Consider the following 19,179-nt stretch of genomic DNA (forward strand, 5'->3'; position numbering starts at 1 on the left):
AACTGTAAATTACTATTAAGAGCAACGTGTCATTCCGCTATGTCGGACGAATCACTCTGCGATCACGCGGCCAATAAGTCAAAGAAACATTAATGACTTCACATGAAACAGTGGTTATTTATAATTCGAGCAATAACAGTCTACCATATTATCACTTGTCTTGTGCTTTAATATTAACACTTTTCTTGCTTTTACCATAAATTATTACTAATTTGATCTTTAACTGCAGCCTAATCTTAGTGCTATGTCTTTAAGCAAATAATAATCTGGAAGTTGTTCAAGTTGGATTATCCCTACCTCTTTCTCACAGGAAACGAGATTGTTACGGCCCTTGCCATTTAATACAACGCTCTCTACCAAAAATAAATTTTCTTGCAAATAAAACCCATCTCTCTTTCTTGAAACAACTCTCGATGTTATTCCAGTTCAAAATTCCCGAGGAACTAAATTCTGATGATTCAGGTCACCTACTGGTACAAAGCACCTTGGGAGAACAAATCCATGAAATAAACTATTTCTTTCAAATGTGACGAAATAAGAGCTTGCTCACCTCTTTATTTGATTTGACGCATCCTGAGTTGTAACTTACATGGCTTCGAATATGGTTCCGTTCTACAAAGCAGCCCTAAAATAATAATAATAATAATAATAATAATAATAATAATAATAATAATAATTATTATTATTATTATTATTATTATTATTATTACAAAACAGCTTCTCTTTTGCTCAACTGACAGGTTCATCCACTTAGAGACAACCTACGATAATCAGTCTCCATTATACGCATCTTAAGGCATGCAAAAAAGCGCATTTCATCCTCAATCCTGCAATCATAATGACACGTACAGTAAACGTGGTACATGACAATGGGGAACAAGTCTCCAAATATATTCGATGCCCGAATCCAGGGAATAAAAATATCTCTGTATGTACGTGTCTACTGCAATTACTTCATAGACTCGAGCTGCTAATGTATTTCCAATACTTAATTGAAGTTCAATTCCTGACGTCACTTTGAAAAAATAAGACTTGATCAGACATGAAACAGACTAAAATCACTAAACTGGATTTTGAACTTGTGTCTTTTTCAGCTTTTTTGAATGTAAATAACTATTTCACTGAAATAAAAATATAGTTTGTTTCACTTAAGTCAATTCGTTTGTGTTGACGTGGACATTGTATTTCAGTAAATATTTCTACACTTCAGTATAAATATGAATTTATATTGTCATCTAATTCCGTTTACAGATCTATTTGGATGTACTCAGTATGGCCACATGACTAATGAGGGATGGCCATATTGCTTTCTACTAATGGATAGGAGAATGCACCAGTCATTAAATGTCAAAACAGTTGTATACCTTCACAGGATCATCCGTACATTTGTAAAACTATTTCTGTTCGTATATTGCGATGAATTTTTGTATCTTGGTAATACCACACCCCAGTTGTTTCATAGTTTCGTCATATTTCTACATTTTTGGTGAATAAATTAATCATCTGGTATTGGAAATAAAGTTAATTTTCACTGCGTTTATCAAATATTATGCATTTAAGACGACAAGTACATATTACAATGAAATAAAATGAAATCCCTCGATAAGTATATTTGTTGAGGTTATTTATTTTTACCCACAGTGCAACAGACTCACATAATCTGGTACATCAAAAATTAACTTAATATCTCATCGTATGCATGGACATGTCATCGATCGACAAATTTTCAAGAAATTAGCCACGACAAAAATAAAAAAATAATGAAATACTAATATGAGGGAAAAGAAAGGTTAATGTAGAGCAGATAGTTATAAAATATGTATCTGACTGTAAATGTGAAATTGTGTTGCTGCACAAAAATTTGAGATAAATCCTTGATTGGTTGAAATAGTAAACCTTTTATGCAACAGCTTTTCACGAAATAAGTAGCACAAAACAATTTTATATAAATTTGGATTTGAACATAATGATATAATTAAAAACCACACACAATTATTTAATAGCAAGACTTTTATTTTAATTTTCAATACAAAGTGTACATTTATAACAACTATAAACAACAAAAACTATAGCTACAATTATTTTTCCATTTAGCCCATTAATACGTAACAAATGTCTTCCAATTTTTCATAAAATGTACATTTTCCAGTCAATTGGCATGGTTGTATTAGTCAAGAATGGTTATGAGGTACATACAAGTAGTGAATAGGAAATAGTTAACCACACAACCTAAATGCATTGCAGTTTATTGTTATTATTATTATTAGTAGTAGTATTAGTAGTATAGATATTTTCTCTAGTTTCAGAAATGGGAACAGTGGTTTCAAAAGTATGTGGATTTTGTGTGAAACTGTTTGTAAGTGAACTCCTGGTATTTGTGATAGCCCAACTCCACAGATTACTAGCTATTCAAAGTCTGCTAATGTTGGCAAACACCAAATTTGGATTTATTTCCTTCCGATGATCATTTTTAGATAATGAAATTATTATCTATATTGTGATACTGGACAGAAACGCTATTTACGTGCAAATATTCATACGAACAATCACTTTCCTCTTTCCAACAAAACAAAGCTAAATGTATTTCGTAAACAGGAACAAAACTCGTTCGTTGTAACCACTGCAGGTACAATATAGATCTGATCAGGGTAAAAACATACATAGACTCTTCATCTTAAGAGTTACACAATGAGTCTTAAGAGTTACACAATGTGTCTGAAGAGTTACACAATGAGTCTGAAGAGTTACACAATGAGTCTGAAGAGTTACACAATGAGTCTGAAGAGTTACACATTGAGTCTGAAGAGACAAAATTGTTTTGGATTCTAGTATATGAGAATCACTGCGAGATCCCTGCTAAGATGGCTTGAATAATTCTGTCAGACAATGTTTTTAATGACCTTTACGTGAAACAATACGCGAAATAGACAATGAATAAGGAATATAAACTAGTACAAATTCATGAAGTATGGGAACCCGTTGAATGCATCTGCAGTCCATGTAATGCACAGCAAAGATTAAAGTAACTCAGTTGTGATTTAACAGTTACGCTCTCTGAATTAACACTATTAAGAATGTTAGAAAATGTTTCTGGTTATGAAGATCGCATGAACTGCAGTTATGCACTCAATTATGATTTAAATTTGCTGCAAGCGTCGACTGGAAATCGTGGTACCAACTAGATCATTAATGCTCATCGTTCTCTCGTATCAACTTATAGCCATTTTCCAGACTGGTTGGAAGCATTTATCTCTACTGTATCATTTCGTAGTTTCTTCTATTCTTCTTTCTCCGTCTACGTGATCAAACTAAGCCCGCCTATACAGGCGGATTTTCCATAAAATACATTTTTTTCTTCTGCGACGTGTGTCTTCGCTATTCTGATGTTTACAGTAATTATTGATTGATTCGTAACATCCGCAGTTGTTCTAATATGTATGCATTATTTGTGTATTTATAGAACTCAAAAACGATGTCGCCACTTTTCAAATCCGGAACTGTTACTTAGATTGTCTATGCAAAGCCCAAATATTTGATATGTTGTTTTATGTGGCAGAAAGTTTTTTTAATAAGAAAATTACCCATTTTTAGTTTATTAGAATTTATAATTTTTAATATGTATGCAGTAATGCTGATTTATTAAGCATGTAGTTTGCTAGAGAACATTGTAAAATAAAAATCACTTTATTTAATGTTATCAACTGGACTTCAAAATCTTGGCAAGAGACAAAGCCTATTACAATCAAGGACTGCTTGAAGATGCCGGATTCTCTATCAATGGGAACAATGGCAGCTTTAATCAGGATGATGATGAGGATGAGGAAAACTGGCCCGTGGATTACAACTGGACATTGGCGCTGAGCTCCTATATAATTTTAACAATGATTCGGATCGTTCCGATTACTGGAGAAGTAGTCAGATTATGTTGGTTATCATTCATAATTCTAACGGAATAATAATAAGGTTATAACAGGTATCTCATTTCTTGAATATTTCTTAAGACGAAGATTGCAACGCTATGTGGACAAGCTGTATCAATTCATGTGAAATTACTATAACGTTTTGAACAAAATGTTAGTTGTTCAGCTAATTTTCCATTAAACAGTAAGAAACCAAACAGTTTTCCTGCTTGTTTGCAATATTGCACATACAGACAAGGATGTTCTCCCATAATTAACTTCTCTCTCTCAATCTCTCTCTCTCCCTCTCTCTCTCCATACATAAATATTTGAACCTATTTCACACAAACACACACATACACGAACACAGTTTTCTGTCTCAAATCACACGAAAAAATACCAAATTGTTTTGATTTTAAGAATGAAAAGAATATTTTGCTGTTAAGAATCAAACCTTTTAATGATGATGACATACTTTGTACATAGTCTTACGCATAAAAGCACATACATTTCAAGTCTGCTATACCCTCAGGAAACCGAAAATGAAGTATGATCTCGGGTGGTTTTGTTTGCGAGGAGTATCGCTGTATATAGCCTTCAATTTTGACACCAAATATTTAAGACTATGCAAAATAAAATGGGACGAACGGTAGGTAGTACTATGGCAGAATTTACAAACCTTGACACGCTAGAAATAGATGTCCTTTTCCATCAAACAAGTCACTGTATTGTCTCTATTAGTGATTCCTACTCTATATAGCTCAAAATTCCTTGTCACAGTTTAATGCCATGAAGTTGAACCATGGATGTTAAAGATAGGCAACTGTGATTTTATCTGTTCTTCTAGACTAGAAAATTCAAAGCTACAGGAGTGAATCCATGTGGCAGCTATATGTATCTTCTGCCATAGAAAACTATATTTATTCACTCAAAACCTTAATGTAGGGAAGTCAGAAATATAAATCTTTCAAATTATTTATCACAATTAAACAACTTAACCCTCTTCATGTCAAAGTTTAGTTTCTTTCTTCTCACATTTTTAATGCATTTGTAAACTTTTTTGAAAGCATTAACAGTCATAAAATAATGAATCTTTTATCTCAATTTTCAAAGTTCTTGGGATGATATTAAACAACACTATTTCATTAATATGTAGGAATCTTTCGTTTGCTGATGTCTTCTGAAATATATCGTCTTTTGAATACATTTTTATCATATAATTTATATTACCTTTTACGGCATGGTCGTAATTGTTTCTTTCGATATTTATTCGTATAGAAAATGGAATAATTGTTGGAAACACTAAGAACATGGTCGTCGTAGTTGCTTTTATTTGGTTATAATTCTAATATTACATTAACCATTTTATTCACAGAGGAAACATCGACATAAGGTAATTTTATTAGGGTTTAATTAATTTTATTCTCCAAGTTTAACACATATTTGAGATTACTGACAACCGTGCATAAACATAATCATTCATCATTCACAACAAAAGAAATAAAAAAAAAACAATTGTGAACTCAGTGGTTGTCCTTTATATTACGTTACAATTCAGTTTGATTTATATTTTAAGTGATGGTTGTTGTTCTGTCAGTTTTAGACCTTGCTGTAAAGGCACCTTTAAATTTCAATAAAATATTTGCATACTTTCTTAATTGTAAGGGTGCACAAAATAATATAATCTATAATTAGATATAACTTGTCTAATTTGCGTTTGAACACATGATTAATTTTGAGTAATATATTCGTAGTCACTTATAATTTTCATAGATCATTTTCTAACAAATATGACATTAGCTGGTGAAATATAAAAATATATTGTATTCCTCGGTTATTACCATTCAGTAGTATTTATCGATTTTAATTCAACATCAACTATTCTGGTCAGTTTGTGTTATTGTTCACAAATTTTTAGTAGTTCCCACAGTCGAGAATAATGTTACATTCATCACTGGCCTTTCTGACCTTAAGATCAAACAATGAAAATAAGTCTCTCGCTGTTGGAAGGGTTCACGCTTTGTTGCGTTTTGGCCGTTCTTCTCTTTGTAAACAAGTTGGGTTATACTTTCGAATTTACAATAATTAAAGAAGAGACATTTTAATTGGTATGGACATTTTTAAATTATACTACATATCTTCTTCTGTTGTATGTTTATTTAATTATAGTGTCAAAAGTATTAAAACATATTTTACAGTTTGTTTCCATCACCTCTGTCTAAGTGGTAAAACATTAATTCTGATGAATTCCTTATTCCACAATAATGTTATGTTCCACTTATATACCTTATCAAGCTCTATCAACATATCGATTGGCTGTTATTTTAATCATTATAAATTGCTATTGGTTCAACATTAATTTTTTTTCTTCAAGTTTTTATAGACGATTAAACTTAGATTAAATTCATTTTCAAATTTTACAATATCTTCCTTTTTACAGGGGACAATTTTAAAACAGTCTTTATATTTCTCTATAGTATACATACGCAACCTATTTTCAATCATGATTTATGGATTTGTTTACTAGAAAGATAACATCTTTTTTAAATCTTTTTTATTAGTCATATTTCACATTGTGTCGAATTGTTCGGTTTAACGTTTTTTCTTGTCTGAGAACGTATGAATGGAGGTTATTGCATTAGAATCCCTTTTATATATCTGATAGGTTGTATTTCTTACACTTTGTTCTCCAATTGTATGACTATGCACGGGTTAATTGTTTTTTGTGTGTATATTTTACCAGAGGGAATGAATATAAACCACTTTAAAAAATCATAATATCATACCAGTCCGTTAATTTATTGAACATTGTTCTTAACTGTATGGAGTCATTTCTTCAAACTAGTTCAAAAACGGGTAAAAATAGAAACTTAAGTAGTGATGATGATGATGATAATGATGATGTTCGTCCATCGGTGTCGATGAGGACCATTCAATGTCATCGATTCACTGGGGTTGGGTCCGGAGATGGCTGATCAGTCCGATCCGCACCCGGAAGCGTCTGTTGCAGTGGGGACATGGATGTACTGGCTGCTGACTGTGAACTGCTGTTCCTGGATTTGCGCAGATTACGTTTCTCAACTGCGTCCACCAGTATTTTCTGCTCAAAGGCTGCCGCACCGGCATTAACTTGACTGCACCAAGCAGATCGATCAGCAGCGACACTCTCTCAGTTGTCAGGTTCAATGCCTAAGTTCTTCAGCGAGACCTTGAGGGTATCCTTGTACCTCTTTTTTTTAACACCGTGAGATCTCTTGCCTTGCCGTAGCTCTCCATAGAAGACCTTCTTAGGTAGGAGTTCTATCGCCATACGCAGAACATGGCTTGCCCATCGGAGTTGTGCCTTGCACAGTATGGTGTGGATGCTTGCCATGCCAGCCTGAGTGAGCACCTCTGTGTTCGGTACCTTGTCCTGCTATCTGATTTTCATAAGTTTTCTCAGGAAGCTCACATGGAACTGGTTCAGTTTTGTAACATGGCGGCTATACACAGTCCAAGTCTCGCAAGGATAGAGGAGGGTGTGGAGAACAAATGCTGCGTATACTTTGAGTTTGGTGGCAAGCTTGATGCCTCTCCTATCCCAGACATTTGAGCGGAGTCTGCCAATGCTACTCTGGCTTTGGCAATCCTGGTGTTGACCTCATCGTCCAAAAGGAAAAGAAAATATGCTTGGAGATCCTGGTGGTAAGACACTTATTTACATAGGGATGATCTGCAAAGAATAAACTTTTCATGTTACTGTAAAAGTGGTTTTGGACGGGAACGAAGGTTTCATATGACTGAAGTGAATGAATGTGCAGGTCTTTCTGATCATCATATGTTTCAAATAAATGAACGCTTCTTTAAGTTCCCAGTTGTAATGTTTGCATTTCAACACATCAGATGATACATTTTTTCGATAAATAAAAACTTTATATTTTCTCTTTTACATTTTCTGATTTGTAAAGAACTGGTATCCTAATATCGCTAGTTCAATACTATATATATACACAGTAAAGTTATGAAAATATCCCTCTTCAGAGATTGTGTTGTGGTTGGAAATGTTCACAAAATGCGACCTATCCTATACGAAGCCTTCACATAAGTGTCATTTGCAAGTAAGCTAATAAACCATACATTGGACCTGTTTTGAACATCACCATCTTTTACCAGAATCATGCTTATGGGTCTGTGATAAGTGCAGTTATTGCATCCCTTGATGTATGTGTATAAACCTTGCATATACTTTTGTTCTCTCTTCTTCGAATTTACCTCCTCAATTTGATTTATCAAAGTAACTCCAGGACTGTCAAAATATAATTGTAGCCATAATAATAGTTTCCTTATACATGCATGCTAATATGATTGTCACTTCTCGTCTACATGGTTTCGATACAAATACTGAAAGAACATTCCTTTATGAAGTGTTTGGATCAAATAAATATTGCCGAAATGTCTTTCTGGAGTGTCTGGATGAATTAAATATTATTGAATCTGCTTGTACATTGTGTCATCGTAGAAGTATTTGCTGTGGTTAATTAGATTTACACAGGCTGTATTATATAGAGGTTAATACATGGTTGATGTCGATCATGTTTAAAGATTAACAACTTTCAGGGTATTCACAAGTGACAAAATACAAATAATCATTTTACAACATTGAAAATTGACCAGTGACTTTCACCGTTGACCAATGGCGCATATTTCCAGACAACCCTGTTCCTCTCTCTCTCTCTCTCTCAATCTGCGAAACAAAACAAATAAAGCTGTGATCCAGAATATCAATAATAAGAAAAAGTTGTCCATTCCTTATTCGCATTTTGTCAACTACAGTAATAAGGAAAAGTCATATAGAACTGTTGAAGAAATGTAAGAGCAGTGGTTTTACTTCTCTGTAAGTCACGCATCTGTACGTGGGATGAAGGTCATGGTTGCTTGTACTCTTATGATGAATTTTAAAATAGGTATGGATTGAAAGGAATATTTATACCGTATATATAAGTGATACAGAAAATGCTACAAAATGGGAGATATTTAATTAGAATGAAATAGGGATGGTTCAAGAATATAACAAAGACATTTACAGAATGCTATAAGTCTATGTATTATATTTTAAAGTTATTATGACAATATTGTTGAGTAAAAGAGTAGAAGTCTATACCAAAAGTGGAAGGGGTTTTAAAATATTGATTCAGATAAAATATTTCTATTTGCTTACACTGACAATATGTCATTAGGTATTTTCAATTTAAAATATTGCACAAAAGTTTGCATGCAAGTACTTACTCGTACTTAGGGTAGAATACTAGATAACAATAAGTGTAGTTATTTGAATTGGAGGGGTAAATTACACATTTGCTTTAAAATGCAAGAAGTATATCATATATGGATTAAGACAGTGAAGTGGCTGAAGAATGATTTATATATATTTCAAAGTTGGGAAATACAGTTCAATAGAAAAGGAGTCCAGGAAAAAACCTCTTGTGCGAATGGTCAGACATACATTCAATATTTTGCAATCTTTCTACTGATCACAATTACATATGTTGTGACTCTTCTAAGAAAGCAATAACGTTAAGATCTATTTTTCTGTTTGTCAAATAAAATTCGAGAATATTAATTGAGTTTCTTGGAAGTTTTTGATATCTTTCAACTATTGATTACACACACAAACACTTATATATGAGAGTTACATATGTGTGTGTGCATGTGTGTTCTTCAGGGTATATGTATCCATTTTGTGTTTATTTGTTATGTAAATGTTTCATGCCATCATGGAAAGAAATAATTATTTCTAAAAGTGCTCCTTTATGGTCATAAACCCGTTTCATTTCAAGGATAGTGTTTATACTAGGTTTGTATAAATAAATAGTTTCCTCCTTTAATATACAATAACTCCACTTTAACTCTGACCATCCGGTATGTCAAGGTTATTTAAAACTCTGAATTAAGTAAAATCGACTAAGGTTTGATCGATCATAGAAAATTTTGGTTAACTATTATGCTGACTTTATTATGCGTCAATTTTACTAATCCTTGGAGAAATCCCTATCATATTAAAGCAGTATTCATGCAACCCAGTATTCAAGCTCGAGGGCATTTAGTAGAGCACATATATCTGTATCTAGCTGGGAAGCAGACGACGATATTTTCCTAGAATTTCTTTTTTTATCATGTCTTCATTTGCACACCTTTAAATATATTACAGGATATGTTGGTTACAAAAATAAATAGGAAAATATTAATTCAATGCTTCTGTACTTACCAAGTCGTCAACGCATTTCTCCAGCTGATCGCAGTATTTTAAGTGGGTCATCTCAGTACATGAGAAACAAACTATATGATTCTCTGAATAAAACAAAAAGCAACGGAAAATTATTAAATCTTAATCATTTACAAATATATTCTCCTTGTTTTCTATAGACTGCACCACACGCTTCAGACTATCAAAGGAAAAGCAAAAAACTGCTATATTCTTTGTAATAAATTAAAATCAGCAAGTTGGGTTTGCCACGTTTTTGTACCCAATTCCTGTTTATGTTCATTATACTTTCTTCTTTCCCTCTTTCCTCTTCTATGAACACTGTTGTATGAGCCAAAGTAGTTGGACTTTGGATGTGTATTTATTTTGTATGCACACTAAGATATATAGTATTATGGGACATATTTAAAACGACAGTGGCTCAAACCAATAATGATGACACAGATTCTTTAATCTATCTGTGTGTAAAGAAGTAATATCGCTATGGCGCTTGTAGTTTTTCGAATGATACTGGTCGAAGCCTTCCATACCTCATGAATTTACCCTCGAATGATACTGGTAGAATCCTTCCATACCCCATGCATTTACCCTCAAACAATACTGGTCGAAGCCTTCCATACCCCATGAATTTACTCTCGAATCACACTCGAGTGCATGATGTACGCAAGTGCATGCGAGCCTGTAGTGAGCCTAGTGACAGAGAACCCCCTGGGGGATCCCAAGCGAAGTTATTACAGTAAATATTACTTATCATGACTATACCTCGTATAATATATTTTGAGGAGATTCCTTTTCTGAGAGACCAAATTACTACTGCAGTAATATGATTATTAATTACAACTATACCGTGCATAGAATATTCTGGTAATAATGTTTTCTTTGTGTGAGAATATTTTTTATTGTTTTGTAAGCTTTATATTTCTTAGTGATTGTTTCCTTTTTCCTGTTAATATTTTATCAAAAGAACTAATGCGGCATATATTACAAAAACTTCATCGATTGATGCATATAGTAATTTGAAAGGACGTATGAGCGTATCTATATAAGATCCTAACAATGGAGTGTCTGTAACATCATAGAAAAGATCAAATCCGTATTTCGCTTCAATGCGTCATACAGATGTACTAAACATGCTCAAACGATTATGAGTTTTCAAATACGGATACGGACCGGTTTGATAAATTAATTGACTTAGGGATTGTCTTGAAGAAAGAACGATGCTATGTGAAACTTATAATAATAAATCAGGTATGTCGTTGTATGATAGTGTAAGAAAACTTGAAGACTTGAAACAAAGACATTGAAATGATTAGTGAAGAAAATGGTGATATTGAAATAACTAGTGAAGAAAACGATGAGAGCGAAGATTATCAAGAATAAACTTATTAGAGAGATGCCATCAGCATTAGAATATATGGAAACACCAACGACACTTTAACCTACGAATGAGAAATATCAACAAGATGAATAGTCTAAGCGATGCAGTTAAGGTCATACATTTTATGAGAAGAGATTAACGTGCAAAGACGCAGAAACTACAGAGTCTATATACAAGCAGTACACGACTTTCTAATAATTAAATTTCATTGTAAAAGGGCGGTCATTCAAGGGTTGGCATTATACTTATATCGGTCAGCGTGCAGTCATTTGGCCAAACTCTGGATTGAAGAAAATTATATAGGAGCACGAAAAGCTATCTAGGGTGCGCTCTACAGATACTATGAACTTCAGAGAGAGAATGTTGGGTATACGGTTAAGTGGTTTACATTTTCAAAATGTACAACGGAGAGAATGTTAGTATACCTATAAGTTACTTTCAAGTACTTTGGTTGAAATTTCTTTCGATATTGTACTTGTGCACATGATCTAAACACATAACTAACAAAAATGACTGATCAAAAAATCAACCTGAGTTAGTATAATGTACATTATCTTCAGCAGTTATTAAAATTGGACAAATGAATTTAGCCAGACTAGATAATACCAGCTTCCGAAAGTGCGATGAATAAATTACCGAATATATAAAATGTAAAAACAGATATCAGCTCTTTTTTCACAATTTCCCTCTAAGTGCCAGAAAGTGGAAATAACCAGCACTTTTTTGGAGAGGGGCACATCTGAAGTAAGGACAAGCTGTATACTCTTTAACCAATGTTACACCCATCAATCATACACCAAAATAAAGGGAATTACAGGTTCGTTGAATAATACCTAAGATGTACAAGGTCTTTTTTAAATAACCAGTATAACAAGTGATGAAACCGGGGCAAATTGTTTTTCTTTAGAATTTTAACCCTATGCAGAAAAGGAAAATTGTGAGCGCCACCTTAAAATAAATGCGAACATTTAAGCAGTTATTTTCTTATTTGCATATCATTATGTATGATGTTCTGAACAAAATGGTACATTGACAGTGATTATATGCAGGAAAAGGAGCAAATGATGCTTATTTTCCTCTTGCTTACACAATATGCGTTGAGGCAGTATTGTGTGTGTGTGTAATGACCGTAATTATGGTGAAATTAGAATACAGTAATGACTTAGCGATCGGCCTTGACTTGTGAATGAGATTCTTACAAAGAAGTGTATGTTCTTTACTGAGTACAAGCCAGCAACTGAATTATAGAATTTAAAACATAACTGACATGGACCCAAATGACTTAAATGAAAACTATATTATAATTAAAACATATATCTCAAATAATATTGTTCTGAATGTAGAATTTACCATGCCTGGTCATGTAATAAAAGACGGCATTGCACCGTTTATGATATCACAGCATTTGTTTCTTAGTGGCGCCTGTGTAATCTTGAACCACAAAGACACCGAATCAATAGATAATGAAAATGATACAAGTTATGCAAAGATCATCGAAGAGTTTGAAAAATACTCCCGAGGAGGTTCAGGATGGGTGCTTGTCAGATGCTTGGAGCTTCAGCTTTATATTTTCCCGTGAAAAACTTTCCGAGGATCGAGTTAACATCCAATACCAGCATTTATTCTTCTACAGCAAAGAATCAATGTGAAAAATCCGGACAACGAATTCTTCGATTTGAAATGCGCTCTTCTCCGCGTTGCGATATTTAAGACCAAACTAAACGATTTGAGCAATACCTGGGCGAACGTAGGTTTGGTAACATTAAATTTCCTGTACAAGTCACTGACATTAATAAGTTTGAGCGACTCAGCCCTAACATCACTGCTAATGTGTTTGTCGGGAATGAAGGTCCGCAGCCAATTCAACTATCCACGATGAGAAGAGCGCGGTATAATATTGGTTTGTTGTTGTTCTGCAACACAGATAACTTCGTGGTACTCTATCACTATGTGTGGATAAAATGTTTTTGCACAGAAAGAACAAGGGTAGCACAGTGTTCATGCATGCATATATCTGACATCCAATAGCTTCCCGTAGACCATGACTTTAGCTATGGTAGAATTAGTGAAAAGCCGTAGCTCAAAATAATGCCAGAACGCGGAACAAATGTTTTCAAATTCAACGGTATGCAAAGAAAAAAATGTACTGCATATCATTTACGCTGACATTGATTGATTGAACGTCGCCGTGAGAATGAAGGTTGCAAACGCCAATCTACAGGTTCAGTCAAATACAAATACAAGTTGTTGTACAAAACTTGTGTGGGTTTGGCTACACTGTGGTCAGATGCGACAGAGAAGCTGAGCCACCAATGACGTATCGTGGTCAGAACTCGGTTGAGGTTCTTAAATCGCTCAAGGTTACAGCTCCCGTCGCCGACAGACATGATTAGCTAAAGATGACACTCTTACCTGGATCTGTAAAGGAGATTTCAACTTGAATGAATAAGATCTTGATCAATGTCAGATCACTACATAAGAGCCTCACGCAATACATATAATGTACCGCTGTGAGTTTATCCCAATAAAGCACGAATTCCCCTAGCGATATGTAATATTCGTGGATATTATGGTCATTTAATACTGCAAGCAATCGCAAAGGCATGGAATACACCAATAATTCTCATTCCCAAAAACAAGAATAAATGCATGACGTTATCGCAGGGCCACCTGCAGTTCATTGATTCTCAGCAGTTTCTAACTCCCTCCCATTTGGACAAACTCGTAAGCAACCTTTCTGAGAATGGTAGCGATCATTTTACAATCACTCGTAGATATGGTGGCGCTGTTGATAATGGAATGTTTATCTTGCTTACTCGTAAAGAAGTTTATTACTACGAGTACATGAGCGATTGGGAAAAGTTTACTGAAACTCCATTACCACCAACTGACTCATTCGATTCGTCATTGTCTCACGAAGGTATTTCAGCCAACGACTACATAAATGAAAACGATGTTTGGTCCGCACTTGATTTTCAAATACTTGGCGGCTATCACGATCTGTATTTGAGAACAGATGTTCCTCAGCTAGCGGATGTCTTCGAGACGTTTCATGATACAGTCATGCTGGTAAATAAAATAAAAACTCGCACTATTTCTCATCCCCGGGAATGGCCTAAGACTCATATTTGCATAAAAATTAAGGACGAGTTCGAACTTATAAATGAGTTTTCGCTCGCTTATATAATCCGCTAGTCTGGTGGATAGATACGACACCGCTGTTCAAATAGTTTCATCGTGTATTTCTATACTAACAACTTGTAAGTATGGACGATGATGCAACTAATGTTCGTTGGTGAGGTTCACGGGATCGATCTCTCGGGTGGAGACATTCACAAACATGCACACAAGTACGACAGTAACTGCGACTATGAATACTTTCTTGATGTTGACTTGGAGTATGCAGATGAGCAGAATAACACACATAAGGATTATCCGCTGGTCACGGAAGCGCAGTAGGTGCCCTTCAAGCGACTGTCATGTATCATTGCAGAATTGCTGTCACCACAACACATACTAATAGCACAGAACCAGATCGGCAACATAATTATCGTCGAGGCAAAAATACCCAGCCAGTACGCAAAAATGGTCGATTTATATTCAATACTCTTTTGGGGAATTTGATATGAAACATCCTAAACATAAAGTACATGGCACAGGTACTAATTTTAAAACATCTTTTACATATGCAGCATGAGTTAAATTAGTAGAAGAGATGAAATTCAGTTAAACTTTTATCCGGACGGCTACATTGTATTAGCAGGTGATAATGCGCTGTCGATGACTACGCCACCAGGCGTGAAAGCACTCAGTCCTTGTTTCTGCAAAGAAAAAGTAGAATTCACCGACAGATCCACTCCGGTTGCGTTCTGAGTCAAGTATGTTGCACCAACAGTGACTCAAACAAGAAGAGAAAAATCTCGACTGCTATTCAACAAGGACGTACTTGTCTATGTAACAGTTCTTCGGCGAAAGTGATAACAATCGTTTTCGACACCCATCAATATAGTTCTAAGTGAATGTGGTGCTATGTCCACAGAACGAACAATTGCCCATGTACATAATTTTCATGCTTGTATGGCGCTTGTGCAAGTAAAAAGAGTAATTAGAAGTGGGATGCGTGTTGCACCTGAAAAAGTCCAACCTTTCACGCCATTATACTTCGCCGTCACATTATTGACAGAAGAAATAAGATATGGCCTCGGACTTACCGAAGCGGAAAAGTATTGAAATTGTACCACTGCGGCGAGATGATATCAGAAGAAATGCACTACTCGTGAAATTTAATCAAGTACCTTTTTTCTAAATGTTATATGTGGAATCACCGCAGAGGCCACTGTTTTAGTTTGCGTTGCAACTATCATAAATACACCTATCGGAATTGTTGTTGGATGTGTATCGATACGAATCGGTTCTGCAGGTGGTGCTGACAAAAATATCGCTACGTCTGCATACGCGAATACATGTCTATTCAGAACTTCTCCCGGTGGGATAAAGAGGTCTCAAATACAAATACCAAGCTGTCATCGAATGATATTGAGAATAAAGCAATTAGCATTGCTGATTTTGAAATGGTGCTCGTGGAAATGGAAAACCACCGGCGCTAGAGACACAAACAATGCAACTGATTAACAGGTAGTGAAAATTGAATTTATTTTTGCCAGTGTATATCAATCTACCCAGTAGTGTAATGGCCCGAATGGGGAACTTTACTGTAATTTCGCTTGGGGTGGCCAGCTGAGCATTCTTTATATGGGTCTCAACACTATTTCTCGCTCACTTGCGTAACTCATGGACTCGCATGTTATTCGAGGGTAAAGTCATGGGGTATAGAAGGCTATATCAGTAACAAAACTCCATACGCCCCATAATGATACCACTAAAATTATAATAAAAATGAGTTAACTTAACAATTTTGAGATATTGCTGTTTGAATGTTTCAAGGAATTATATATTCATCTAAGAACACTTGAGCCATGGTATCAATTTCAAAAGATTTTATTTATCGAAAAATACCACAGTCTTACTCTTCAAATATTTCGGTATAAATTTCATTCTTTACTTACCTTTCGAAAAGAAATCTGTAGTTGCTGAGGGGACTTGTGTTGTTTCACAGCTAACTGCAATTCAATATTGTATATGATATATTTGCATAAATTCTAAATGTCAAATAATCAAGAAAATGTACGCGTCTTAAATTACAATAAGGCATATATTCACGGATATTAAGATCAAATATGTCCGTCTCATATCAGCAATTTAACAATCGTTATAGAGCCGGACAAACCTTGTTCCAATATGATGAATATTTATCTTACATATTCAGACACAAAAATGTTAAGATATAAATTAAAACTGAAAATTCATATTCACATTGGCTTGTCGAAATTATTTGTATTAGCCATTTTCCAAGGTTTCTTCTAAACCTGTTCAATACTATGGAACATATTTCGAGCTACTGGCACAATAAGACTGTAACTTAACCGTATTTCGAAATAAAGTATTCGAGTTGAACTATCAGATTCCGTTCATGTGTTGTGTATGTTCAATCACGGGGTCAATAGATTTGTCAAAGACTTTCGATATTATTTGTCAATGTTTTAAATTCCGTTTTTCACAAGCAAATATGAAGACTTTCATAAGGTCAGATATGTCTCGCTTCATTTTAGGACCAATTATAAACATAATAATGCCTTTCTCAAGTTCGGTATTTTTAAGAAATTACAATGATGCTGGATCATTGAAGACTTCAGAAAAGAATATACGTGAGCTTCTACAAAGACTCAGTTTCTAGAACTTATATAAAGTAGCTATCAAAAGTATTACATATTAAAAAGTGTACAATGAATCAAATTCAGTGCATAACAGGGCATAACATTTATGGTCAAAGATCTTCTGTTTCGCATTTACAAGCCCATATTCAAGCTGTGGATGAAATTGTACAATATTTTGGAAGATTAATCTTTGTGTACTTTTGCTAGTGTATTGTAGATGTTCATATATGTTTGTCTCGGTTGCTAGGAAACAGATAGCTTAGCTATAATTTCACCCCTTTATACGTGGCTCCGTTTATGCCTATCGTTGATGCTAATTCGTGCAATCCACTAACTGAAGTTCCAACTATCTACCAACAGCTGTATTTTTATTGTTCTTGCTCTTTAATATAATGTTTGCTTATATGAAGGATATAACTTATCGCGGACTTGGCTTAAATCATTACATAATTATATCTAAAAGATACTACATCTTGGTTCACTCATTATTAGATACAAGATCCAAACTGCTATTATTGCGCTAAAATTGTTCTCCTATTTTGGAATAGTCTTAACTCGACATTAAGCTTTTATTTTTAATGTGGGCCAGATTTTACAAGAATGCTGACCTCAAGTATATTCCTTTCATAATACATGTGGCAACGCTGGACCTGAGACGTTTTTGATTTTAGCCGAATAGTACCATGAAGTTTACAGTGCAGTAGAGGATGAACTTACACTCACTTCAGCGTGCACCTAGTATCAGGTGTGCAAGAATAATCGCAACAACATAATGTTGTATGATTATTATACAATGATTGTTACGATATAGCTTTTTTATCATGGAACTTGTATGGCGTCCCGATGAGTCTCGAGAGATTCAGTCTCCTTCTGCAATCAAATTCGATGGCATACAAGCATGCAGATAAAGTTGCTGTACTGATAACATGTAGATAGATTTTCAGAGATTCGCCTTTCTGCATTTCACACGGCCAAAAATAAGCATTCTCATCAAAATAATAATACAGCTATATAATTCCGTAATTATTTTTCTACCGTGCTACGTACCTATATCTGTGAATTCGAATCCAGCTGGAAACCCATATCCCAAATATTCTCCAAATCCGTATACAAAAGCTCCAAACTTTATCGTGTGGTCATTATGGGTTAATTTATGAAAGGATCCTCTCAATTCTTGAACAACAACTACGTAATCTTCTTCACTGAAGTGCACAGAAAATATTTTATCTGCAAGCAAATGTCCGTCTAATCTAAGCCCGGAAAGTGCATTGTTTTTTATAATTACTGAGACATAATGCTTCATTTCGTTGTGATTTGTTTTTGTAGGAAACAAGTAGTCTGAAGAAAATTGATGAATCCCGGGTATAACCATCATTATCGGATCGCCATGCGAAGAGGAATCATGTTCCTCACTGAAGGCATATTGGACCACACTGACTGGCTGACTACTATTCACTACAACTGGTCCATTCCCCAAAAGATGTTCTAAGAAATTTCCTCTTGTAAGGTTTTGTGTCTTATAATGCGTTTCGTTTCTGATGGTGACACTTGTATTTGGGTTAAAAGCATATATCCTTATTAGCGAGTCCGAACGCGGGTATAAAGGAGGGATTATGAATTTCGTATCCCAGTGCTCAACTGGTAGAAGCTGAGATAGTATATAATCCTCATCAGTCATTGTTATCGGAATTTCGACCTCTCCACCAGAAATAACAGAGATCGGCTTGTTGCTCTTTACAATGGTTCCTGATAGGTCTGATGTATGTCTTAACATGAATGATTGAAATTTCTTAAGATGTACATGTATAGTATCTCCATTATTGTAATTGATGTTTTCAAATACTATTCTATCAATAATATTCAATATTATAGAAACGGACGTTCCGT

General features: G+C 34.6%; 1 protein-coding gene across 1 annotated transcript; it reads right to left on the reverse strand.

Moving 5' to 3' along the window:
* Positions 1–520: 520 nt before the first annotated feature.
* LOC149796918 (peptidylaminoacyl-L/D-isomerase polyprotein 2-like) lies at positions 521–19,178 on the reverse strand. The gene is made up of 4 exons (XM_089960662.1): positions 18,340–19,178; positions 16,585–16,638; positions 10,144–10,226; positions 521–625 (listed from the first exon to the last, which is right to left on the reverse strand). The coding sequence occupies exons 1-4, from the start codon at positions 19,064–19,066 to the stop codon at positions 521–523; spliced, it is 969 nt and encodes a 322-aa protein (XP_089816788.1). The 5' UTR covers positions 19,067–19,178.
* Between the last annotated feature and the right edge of the window lies 1 nt (position 19,179).

Source organism: Sinohyriopsis cumingii, chromosome 6 (genome assembly GCF_028554795.1).
Source record: "Sinohyriopsis cumingii isolate HCF-2022 chromosome 6, ASM2855479v2, whole genome shotgun sequence".
Classification (NCBI taxonomy): Eukaryota; Metazoa; Mollusca; class Bivalvia; order Unionida; family Unionidae; genus Sinohyriopsis; species Sinohyriopsis cumingii.

Coding starts and splice junctions, on each gene's coding strand:
- LOC149796918 (XM_089960662.1), bottom strand. CDS start 19,066: ATGTTAAGACATACATCAGACCTATCAGGAACCATTGTAAAGAGCAAC. Junction 16,639..18,339: donor ATTCGAATTCACAGATATAG/GTACGTAGCACG, acceptor ATTGAATTGCAG/TTAGCTGTGAAACAACACAA. Junction 10,227..16,584: donor TACAGATTTCTTTTCGAAAG/GTAAGTAAAGAA, acceptor TGTTTTATTCAG/AGAATCATATAGTTTGTTTC.